Raw genomic sequence first — 12,050 nt, 5'->3', positions numbered from 1 at the left:
TTAACGTGAACCTAACCTAACCTAACCTAAAATATCCACAACATTCAAGGCAATTCCCACTTACTATATCGGACAAAGGAAAAATTGACATAATAGGATAAAATGATTAGACATAATAAAAATCCGGACAAAAAAAAACAGCAATAAGAAATACTAATTTAGCGACAGAATTCGGACAAGTGATGCTACCGATTCGGACGAATGAAACAAACAAGTTGTCCAATTCGAACAATTGAAACATTTGTTATTTCGGCGGTTCGGACGAATGAAATTCGAACATTTGTTTCACCGTTCGGACGATTGAAATTCGAACCAATGTACCGACCCCTTACATTCGAATCCCGATTTAAATTAATTAGTCAACCTTGAATTCTTCGTAACCTTCCAAAATTCTGGCGTTGAATTAAAATTAAAAACAAATATGAAAAGGCAAATAAATTATAAATTTTAATGAAATTTTCGTCTTAATGAGAAAATAAATTTATCAGAACTTTCGGCAAACTAAAAGCGGATCGTCATTTATATTTATAATCACGACAATCCTAAAAATAGGCAGAAACTATACGGTTTCAATCGCACCGGTTTCGAAAGGGAGGCCGGGTCTGAAGCGTAAGACGTAAATTCGTCGTTTCCATGACAACCACGCGATGGAGAAGCCGAGAGAGAGTGAGAAGGCCCCGCCCACCGCTTCGAAACTAAACGTCTTTCTAAAGTAATTTCTGGCTATTCCCTTCGCTCTCTCGGCGGTAGGAAAAAAGCGTCATCAAGCGGCCATTGAGAGAAAGTCACTTTTCAAAGGCCATCCATTCGTGGCCACCCCCTTTCTTTATCGTCGAGCGCCACCTAGCGCGATTCCCGCGAGATAAAAGGGGCTGCGAGCCTCCTCCCAACAAAGGCTTCAGTTTCGATTTTGAGACGCTTGACGGACAGTCGCGGAAGGAAGGCTCGTTATAACGCTTTTCCATTAGCCGACATCCTTTCTTGGCAGTCTCATTAACGATTGGTTACTATCGATCCCCTTCTCGGAGTACTGGTCAACTGCGACTGACCACTTATTGAACGCGAATCGATTATTAAAACCTTTGTTGGTGGGCTCTCCCGGAAGACGGCAAAAAATTGTCCTTTAAGCGGGATAGCGGACACAATGCCCGACAGTTCGCAATTATAAACGCTTTGAACTCCACTCCTTTAAAGGTCGATTGTTGTGTTCTCGGCATTTTAAACGGAGAACAAACAAACGGACGATTTGTCAGATCTAATCGAAGGTGGCGCCATCTAGATATTACAAATTCGTAAGCAATACGATCAAAATTTCGGGAATTTTGAGAAGTACGGTTTGCGAACAGTAAATTGCGTAGATTTTTCTACTGATCAAAAATACCCACTGTTTAAAATGATCAATCGAAAATATAGATCAATTGAGTCGCGATTTGATCTACATTTACCTTGTTGCCAAATTCTAATAAAATAAATAAAATATCAGTAGAATGAATACATTTATCATTTTGAAAAATAAGGGTCTGTATATTCAATATATTTTCTTTTGATTAAAATGCCTACTATTTAAAACGATCACTGAAAAATAAATCAAACGCGTCGCGAGTCGTTCTACATCTACCCTGTTGCCAATTCTAGTAGAGCAGAAATTTCAGTAGAGTTAGCGTTTTCCGTATATTAAAAAAATAAAATTAAAATCCACTCTATTTAAAAAGACCACTGAAAAATAGACGCTTCGTAATTCATTCTACATCTACCCTGTTTGCAAAATTATCTACAAGACAGAAACGGATTTTAAAAGCGTAAGCACAAAACCAGGGCGGTATTCTTAATACCTTAAAATCAGAGTTAAAATATAGAACTTTTAAATACCTTTGGAAAAAATGCTCGAGCTGGTTAAACCGGTATGTGTTATAGGAGCGATGTTACCGCTTGTACTCGAAAAAAATATTGTTCAATAACCCATAGGGTTTTATTCGCATATCGAAATTTCATTCAGAAACTAATTAAAAAATCAAAGCTATTTTTCCCATGAACTAATTCGTAATATCGCTTCAATCCCCATCGGATCTCCAAATCTAAAATGATGATACAATGTGATAAAGGCGAAATTTCAACAGCGTGAAAAAGCATACCACAATTTTCAAACCCAACATATTGGATACTAAATTTACGAATAAACCTATAACTTATAATTTATCGTAATGAATGGAGTTTTGTCTATTTCATCGTAGCTGATTTGAAGATTAGATTTGATTTAAGTTATTCACCTCCCCATCAATGTGAATACATTAATGCGGCTACACCACTATGTAGAAAGCGTTTCGATATTGGGATATGACTAATATAAATATAACAATATTTCCTTCCTATAATAAGGTGTCCTCAATTCCTACAAAACATTATTTCCTAGGCGCGAACTAAACTCGTGACATAGCAAAATTTGCCCCCAAATGTTTTCGGAACAGGCATCTGGAGGTCAAATTCCTCGCGCGCAATTTACCATTCATTGCATGGTCGGTTCTCTCGTTTCTTATTTTAGTTCGAAACAGAAAAAATATTTAAAGCAACAGAAAAAAGAACACGAGACAGACAGAGACATGGGAAAACTGTACAAACTATTGTTATTTTTTTAGAATTTGTTTTAAATATATTCCCAGCATTTTTTATTCAATAAAAGACGACTTCGTTTTAAATTTAACTTAAGATTGAGCTCCACAGAGGCCTCTATGAAAATTAATGGTTGTAATATCTTTGATATTACTATAATATAAATTACATAATAATATAGTACATTACATTATTTAAATTGCATGATATAGTATATTACATGATATAGTATATTACATGATATAATATATTACATGATATAGTATATTACATGATATATATTATATATTATATTATATCATATTACTTTATACACTATATTATATTACCTTATATTATATTATATTACTTTATACATTATATTATATTACTTTATACATTATATTATATTATATTATATTATATTATAAAAATGTTATATATTATATTCATTACATTATTTAAATTGTACCTTATTAAATTATCACATCTCTACTTTACATAACTTTGCTCTGAAAAATATTGTTTGAAAACCTCTTTGCACTGTATTAACTTGTAGGTATTTTTTGTACTGTTATAGTGCACTTTAAACAAAACATTTCATTTCATTTTATAAATTATATAAATATAATTAAATAAAAATGATACAAAATTATCTATGATAAATTGTAGAAAACTCACCATGGAAACATGGACGGTTGGTTTTAATAGGAAACAATGATAAATTTCAAATTCAACATGCCGTGTTAACAGATCTCGCGTTTAGTACTATAATAAATTACGTCGTATTAAAAGTGAAGTGAAACTGATAAAATTAAACACTGTTTTATGATGGCACGTGAGAGATTATCGAGGGAGTTATATAGCCTTATCGGAACCTAAACAGCCAACAGCAGGTGTAAATTGCGTAGATTAGGAGATTAAGGTCTTCCTAACCAAAACATTGCCACATTAACTCTTTGGAAATTCGGTCGTAATCTCTATCAAAACTTCCCCTTTGAAGATAGATTATGGCATGATAACGAAGAAACAGCAAGAAATTCGTGGCATTACTTGAAACACGATTACAACTGATAAGAACAATAACAAAGGGATGTCACGAGCTTAATTGACACATAAAACACACGACGAAAATGACGTCACTTTGAAGGAGAAAGATTCCAGAATCAGACCTTGGACAATTAACTAACTTCGGGCTTGCGCGGATGACTTTGCCCGATTACCATGTGTAATATAAATGATTAAAATTGATAAAAAAATTGATTTGGATTCCCATCTTGAAATTGCATCGCCCGCGAGCGCTCCTAGCGGGAGAATCGCGAAACATTTCTACCCAAATACAAATCGTAAAACCATCGCTAAAAATATTAGGAACAGGGTGGTCTGATTTAAATCAAATTGATTTAAATCAGTGATTTTTTTAATAAAATAATCAGATTTAAATCAATGTATTTATGAAAACGTACGAAAGTAGGTTCTTTAGAAATTTCAATTCAGAGAAAATGCAATTCAATTTTATTATTAATTGATACTTAAATTTAATAAAGATTAATTTAAAATATAGTTTACGTTATTACTGCACTCAAATTATTTATCAAGAAAACAGTCATAAATCAATAAAATAAAAAATCAATTAAAATCAATAAAAATCCGATTTGAATCAAATAAATAATTTTTTTAAATCAAAAAATCAACAACCCTTTTGTTCATATTTCTTTATATTTGAGTAGAAATATTTCCAAAATCAGACACCGTGGCGCTGCCCAAAAGAACCAAGCTTGTTCTCTAGATTCGCGTACGGTAGTTTATTTATCAAAAATCGAACTTAAAGGCCGACTACATAAATCTTCGGTTTACTGTCTTTCACTGGAAGTAGGCTTACTGCAATACACGTGTGACATGCAGGCAGCCTACTTCCAGTGAAAGACAGAGTAAACCGAAGATTTATGTAGTCGGCCTTTAAGCTAAAAAAACATATAATTTCCAGACTTGGCACTAGCCATTCGCATTATTAAGTTTATATTTGGCAGTATTCCAATATTTCTTCGAAAACTGAATGAAATAACATAATACTTAAACCGAAGTGTGGTTCCAAAAAGAAAATAGTTATAAGGGTAGACAACGAAAATTACTATCTGTTTCTACAAGGAAATAAAAACGAAAGAAAGTTAATGTTTCGAATAAAATCAAATCGTTACCCGTTTTTTTACCACAGTATGCAACGCATTTACCGTTAACGTTACAAAAATAAACACCACAATAGGAAAATTGAAAATAAAAATACACGTTAATTTTTTTTTAATATTTAACATAAATAAGATACATTTTAGTCCAGCAATTATTTATTTTTATATAAATTCGGGGGCTGAGGTAGGAGAGGGGTGGGGGCTGAGGTAGGAGAGGGGGTGGGGGCTGAGGTAGGAGAGGGGGTGGGTGCTGTTGTTTACACCTGGACAACGACGAACCTGATACGATCTAAAAAGGTCAAGAACCCCCGAAAGCGAGTTCAAAGCTTGGAAACGTCCACGTCCGTATTATACGAATCCAAATCTATTGTTTCACGACTAATATATTAAAAAGAGAGACTTTTTGGAATCGGAGAGTGAAAGTTTAAAGAACTCATTGTGAAAGTTCCCCTCGCGCAATTATAAAGAGGCTCCAAAATAAGATAATAAATATTACGAATGAAAGTGTCGAGGGGGAATTTTTCGCCATTTGATCGTCCGTGCGGAAATAACATTTTATTTATCTCTCGAGTGTTCTACCGTCTTACTCGGAGCCACTCAATGCGTGTTATTACAGATAACAATGGCCCCCCATTCCCGATCCATTATAGGCAATTCTATTATCTATTATAAGATATATTACCTTCTGGCTTCGTTAAGAGGGTACGCGAAATTCAGTTTCCTTACGAACCAGAATTTGCCTTCAACTTACACATCTTTATTAATATTCAATTCCAGAAGTATATAATATAAAATTCAACTCAATATTAAATTCAGGAAGTATATAACATAAAATTCAACTCAATATTAAATTCCAGAAGTATATAATATAAAATTCAACTCAATATTAAATTCCGGAAGTATATATTATAAAATTAAATTCGATATAAAATACCAGATATAATATAAAATTAAATTCAATATAAAATACCAGATATAATAAAAAAATTAAATTCAATATAAAATACCAGATATAATATAAAATTAAATTCGATATAAAATACCAGATATAATATAAAATTAAATTCAATATAAAATACCCGATATAATATAAAATTCTATTCAATATAAAATATAACTTGCAATACCGGGAGAATGTTACCTGGCACTAGCGTGCGAAGTTACATGTTTTATTTCAATGGCTTAACATATCATTCCGTAGTAAAAGACGGAAACCAGTACTTCAAAATTTAGCTGCTCTCCCTTTCTAGGACAACCAAAATAATTAAATATCAACGTCACACCTGGCGACATCTATACGAGTTAAGTCTCGGTTGTTTTTATTGAAGAAAAAAAATCCATTCCCTTTATGGATTACTAGCGCCATCTATACACGAATGACTGAAGTTAAGGAATGAAAAATACTTTTGATCTATAAATGAAATAGATATTAAAAAATAGTATACCTTTAATAGTCTACTAACCTTCTAAATTAAAATATTAAGAAATTATTTAAAATTTATTTAATATTAACATTTTAATAAAAATATCCACAAATAGACTAACGCAAATTAAAAATATTTCGAAATAGACACAATATGCATATATTTAAAATTGTCAGGAAATTTTATTTTTATTTTAACTATCATAATTTATGAAATAATAAAATTGATTGAATCGTTAACGCCAATAAAACTGACAAGAAAAGGTGTATCACTTCGTTTTAATTACGAAATATTAAAAAAATATACAGTGTTTAGGAAACCATAAAATTATCATAACAATTTCAATTTCGTGGAAAGCAGACAACTTTAACCAGATTTATAATTAATTCATAATTACGGCTTATCGTTTCTAAACATTCTCAGTACGTTACATTTCCGTGTTAATTTCTGCTAAATTATCCGGACTAATTATTCAAGATAAGCGAGTGTCGGAAAAGAAAACTACATAATAAAACTAGGTGGCGCCAGCTGATAAAAGGAATTTGCCCAAAGGAGTATTTCGAGAAATAAAATTTTAACGTACAAGATACCGCGGGTTAAAAATAATATTTTCTATGTGGAGTTTTTTGTAGCGGCTAAATTCGGGATTTGGGAACATTAAAAATTCGCTGAAACAAGTTTGAATTTTCGGAAAATATTTTCAAACGTACGCCTGATGTCAAGGCCCCCTAGCTGCTACTGAAGTCAAATGCAGTTCAATATTATAACGTCATAGTATTCGCTACCAGCTTGCCTTCGTTTATGCAGATAAGGATTTAAATCTATAAAAACAGTTTAGTCTACTAGTTTAAATTCCAATAGTATAACAAATATTACTATTGTATAGTAAAACCGTTGGAATTTCCTAAATTTAAGTGGTCATGCGTAGAGCCGTTTGCAGTGCATCCGAGTGTAACACTAAATAAAGTTACACCCACCAGGCATTAAAAGACTTCTAAATTTATTACGAAACGTAACGAGGTTTATCGTAACCGTCCATTTTCTTCGACCAGCGCTACTTTCGTCCACTTTTAAAACCTATTAGGCCTATTTACACCCCCCACAAAACTGTCAAAGAATTAACTTGGCAGAACCCAAATTGCCCGTTTACAAAAGCAATAAATCAAATAATAAAAAATATTTGAATTTGAATAATTTAAGAACTTATTCCGACTTAATTTGCGGTGAAATTAAAACTACGAACCTGCACATCATATCCTTCGGACGGGGGGTCCTGAGAGTTTTTGGCGCGCAAAATAGATTAGGGACCTTCGAAACGACCTTCAAACTAAAATCACCCAAAAGCGCAAAATGTCCGTTGTAGCACCACACGCGACTACAGTCGGGACGCCCGCAAAATCATTTCGGAAACTCCGAAATTATCCATGCCGAGACAGAGAAGCCATTCGGATTCCACGATTTAATCCTAAAAATCTAGATGTTTCGGGCCCAAAAAGCGACAGTTCACTTTTTGGCAAAAGGTTGGCCGTTTTAAAGAGGAGAGATGTTCCAAAATAAAATTTCTCCAGACCCGGACTGAAATCGCGCGAATCTAACTGGCGCCCGCTACCAGAGGGAAATATTACTCCGCTGGAATCGCTGCAGACACGAAAACTTTCCTCTCGCCTTGGGCAGCTTCGCGTAAAAACGCGGTACCAGTCTGGTCAAACAGGTAACTAACCACGAGTCAGTCTACCCGCTGACACTAACTGCACGGAGGAGAGACTTGGGAGGGGGGTTTCGGGAGAAATGTTACCTCAGAAAGACAGGGGGTTTCGTTACTCCCCCCTCCCCATTGCGAAGGCATCGAGCGAAACAAAAAGTTCCCCACGGAAACAATAGGATTAGGGGTTATTTATAAGCATTGTTATAACCGTCCTTGTTGTTATAAATACACCCCTGATGTGTTGTCTTGTTCAGTTACACCTAAGCACCGATGTAACGAGGATTGCCTACGTCCAGGGGTGTATATTCTTTTTAGTGGGTTAATTTTTAGTGCAAACTACATTTAAAATGTAAAAAAAAGAAATAAAAATTTGTAAAATAAAAAAATTAACATTTGAAAAATAAACAAATTAAAATTTGAAAAATAAACAAATTAAAATTCGTAAAATAATGAAATTAAAATAAGTAAAATAATGAAATTAAAATTTGTAAAATAAAGAAATTAAAATTCGTAAAATAAAGAAATTAAAATTCGTATAATTAAAAAATTAAAAAGTTTAAATCAAAGAAATTAAAATTCGTAGAAATAAAAAAATTAAAATTCTTAAAACAAAGAAATTAAAATTCGTAGAAATATTTTCCCAATAATCAGCTAGGCTAATACCCTATGCACCACATTAGGCCCAAGTCATCTAGCGACTTTCAATGCCTTTGATTCAGAAGGGTTACAATGTGTTGGAGGATGGTGGCAAGCCCTGCATGCCACGCGAGCCAACAGTTCCCTACAATTACAATAGATGTTTCCATAAACTCACCAACAAAGTCAAATATAGAGTTTGTGGTACCGCGACTGGACTGAAAACCATTTCATCATTGTACTGCCAAAGCTATTGTCAAAGTTCTGGCAGTAACGTTCAGCAAGGGGACAAGACAGTCGATGAAGAATTTATGGAAAGTAGTATTACCGCTAACCTCAAGAAGCTTTTATGGAAGAGGAAACCAAAGAACTCGAGGTAAAACCCCTTTAACCACAATATACTGTATTTACACCGGCACCATTTTTTCATCAGAATAATATTTAGAAAAATAAAAGAAAGCCAGCTCAGCTAGATATCTCCGGCGAATAACATAGGATGATGCACACTTTTTCCTATGAGATTTGTTATATACTTCTGGTAATACTTTGGAAGTCAATTAACTAGCCAATACGTTTGAATTAAGGGAAACACAAAACTGGGATTTTGGGAAAAGAGTATAACAGCTTCGTCCTAGCAGGGTTGAAATATTAGTTACATAACAAGGTCATACATGAAGAGGCAACTGTTTATAGGCAGAAAAGGTACAGTTGGCCCAGGGCCAATACAGATGAAAACAAAATATCAAAGAAATATGTTGAAGAAGGGGGTGGCTCTGAATTAGAACGCGCGAAAAACCTCCCTAAAGAGACACAAGGGTGGTGAAGGATCAATTTTCGGTTCTCCAACAGTCTGCTCTAAAAAAAATTGTTTCCCCATGAAAGAATTCAATCTACAAATCTGTGTACTGATACGAAAAATATTAAAATACCGGATTTTCATTTAACCTTGATTTTAACTGGTTCAGCTACTTTTTGGAGTACTAATATTTTGGTCAAAATGATGTAGTTAAAAATCATTATTTCCTAAGAAATATAATGAGCTCGCATTAGGAATTATTTACAAATTGAAAAAATTAAAGGTAAAAACAAATTTAAGCCTAGCTTATTGGAAAAGCACTTCGTAACTTTTCATATTATTCGTAGAATAATTACGAATAAGAAGGCTTCATAGTACAAAAAAATACAATAGGTAATTCCGATAACAGGTTACGCGGCGTTTTAAAATATTACGGTTAAAAATAGGAACAGCTACCGCCATCTATCTATTTCTTTATTAATCGATACCTCATTTTTCGCAATGTGTCGCCATCTACCAGCCACAGACCACCTGCCCCAAGAAGGACTCGCATCAACCTCGAAAAAAGGTGTATCAAAAGTGATGCGGCTTTTTATACAGCAAACAGAAAATAGCTCGAGAAAATTCTTTTTTTTAAGGAAATTAAAATAAAAAAGTCGTGCGTGAGCCAGTTTCTACAATAATTTTTTTATTATTGTCGAGCGTGCTCGTCTTTGGACATTCAAAACTGCCTCTACTTGCCGTGAGATGTCGCGCTCTTAAACAAGCCGCATCACTTTCCAGAAATAATAAAATCTAAATTACTACCAGCGATATATGTCCCTTTTGGGGTAGATGGTCTATGTACCAACAGATTTAAAAACAGAAATAAACAGGCGTTTTTTCAGGAAATACATAGTTCCTAGTAAGAGCAACCAATAAAAAAACCATTAAAACAATAACATTCTTAATTAGATAAGCTCATTCCCTTATCTATTTTTTACAATTAATTAAAAGCAGAAATAAATGAAGCAAAAATGATAAAAACACTTAATAAATTGGTGTGATTGTTTCGTTGCTGGATTAAATCGTTCCAATCCTTATGAAACACCCACCACAATGTAAAAGGTAGAGATAAGCAAAACGTGCAGTTTGGGACATACCTAGTTCGTGGTAAAAACATAGAGCCATCAATAAAAACGGAACCTGACAGCAATATATACCAACAAGTACTTAGTTGTCCACGACTACAATAAACAAATAAAAAGTATATCTTCAAAGAATTTACACAAAAATCATGAGAAGGTCAGTCATTCTTTATATTTCAGAAAATAATATTGAAAATTTTGATATTAGAGGTAAAAATTGGTAAAAATCTAGAATGTTATTCTAAGATTCACAGAAACTGGTTATATTAAAAAATGGAGCCAATTTATGCTCCAAATATTTGAAATTAACATTCAACTCTTCAAATCAGACTCATATTTTGAAATTTGAATCAGGATTCAAAATTACCAATCAACAATTAAAGAAATGATCTGTCCCTCACTTATTTTTCTTAATTATAGCAAAACATTTACCAATATAAAATTTCATTGGCTTCATGGAACTCGTACCGCACACTCTTGCAAAGGGTTCTTAGAGATGCTTCTCTTAAGGAAGATAGGGCTTCCAAGCCATGCAAATATGAGTATATAACTTGCAAATCCTGTATACAAATTTAATTTAGTTATTACCAAAATATTTGTGTAACTAAAATATTGTTAGTACGTTACCTCTGTATTTCTACATTCCAGATCTTTCTTTAAACTATTAATAAATATTATGTCATTGTAGCCAGACATAGTACTTCAAGAAATAAATTTTGGATTTCCAATGTAAGTTCGTAAATAAATAGCAATGTGATTAGGTTTTGAGCGGGTTCTCATGCAAATTATAAACGTTGGCATTATATATTCATTTCAAAGCAAAATGAAATTTCCATAACATAATTGCATGCCCTCATCTTCATTCATCAGCTCAGGCGAAAAACAAACAAATTCTGTAAATTAAAAATGCGATCAGTATTAAAGCCAATTTTTGTTCGAATCAAACAAGGTACAGAAAGTTAGAAGTAGCCAAGGCATAGGCCTACTGCAAATAGACTGCATACATAACGTGTTAACGACTTACATTATAACTTTTCAAAGATATAGTGGATTGTTTTATATCTTACCGTGCGAAAAGTATCTAAAATATACTCGTGGGAACATTAAAAGTACAACTTAAATACATAATAAAAGGTAAAAAATAGTTTAAAACAAAACTAATGAGGCTGCAATTTTATGCGTCTCCGAAAATCAGTGATGCGATGGATGAGGCAGACGCTTTCTTGGAATTTGAATGAGCCAATGAAAATAGATAAAACTGGTTTTTTGGGTGGACTGCAGCCGCCATCTAGGAGTAAAAATTGTCTTTTTTTTATCCTCATTGAGTTTAAATTTCATTAAATATTGTATTTATAAATGTGGCACCAATATTATGTTACACCATATTAGAAAACATATTACGCATTTTTTACGTCATCAACTATCAACATCTAGATGGCGCTGTGAAGTCAGTGCTTTCTCATTCCATCAGCAATAAACAACGAGCAGTTCGAAATTTTCGACAGCCGCCGAAAGAGGGTATTTTCGATCGAGGATATGCTGAAAATCATATGGCCGTGGTCCATGTTTCAACAAGAAGTTCCTGGGTTT

At 33.2% G+C, this 12,050-nt stretch overlaps 1 protein-coding gene across 3 annotated transcripts in view; it reads right to left on the bottom strand.

Annotated features, from left to right (window-relative positions):
- LOC149927153 (rap guanine nucleotide exchange factor 6-like) overlaps nt 1-11,701 on the bottom strand; it is a 112,014-nt gene extending 100,313 nt beyond the window's left edge. Inside the window, exons 1-4 of one of the 3 annotated variants that reach the window (XM_090159035.1) lie at nt 11,528-11,701; nt 11,088-11,353; nt 10,893-11,020; nt 10,476-10,559 (exon numbers count right to left, since the gene is read on the bottom strand). In XM_090159035.1, coding sequence (XP_090015161.1) covers nt 10,476-10,559; nt 10,893-11,020; nt 11,088-11,156 — 281 coding nt within the window. In that variant the 5' untranslated portion in view covers nt 11,157-11,353; nt 11,528-11,701. The remainder of the gene's footprint in view (nt 1-10,475; nt 10,560-10,892; nt 11,021-11,087; nt 11,354-11,527) is intronic. The other 2 variants (XM_090159034.1, XM_090159033.1) reach the window with 2 other exon arrangements.
- Nucleotides 11,702-12,050: the final 349 nt, after the last annotated feature.

The sequence above is a fragment of the Leiobunum rupestre genome, chromosome 9, assembly GCF_980474605.1.
Source record: "Leiobunum rupestre chromosome 9, qqLeiRupe1.1.hap1, whole genome shotgun sequence".
Classification (NCBI taxonomy): Eukaryota; Metazoa; Arthropoda; class Arachnida; order Opiliones; family Sclerosomatidae; genus Leiobunum; species Leiobunum rupestre.
Note: the sequence above shows the minus strand (reverse complement) of the source record. Positions and strands in the feature narration are given on the sequence as shown.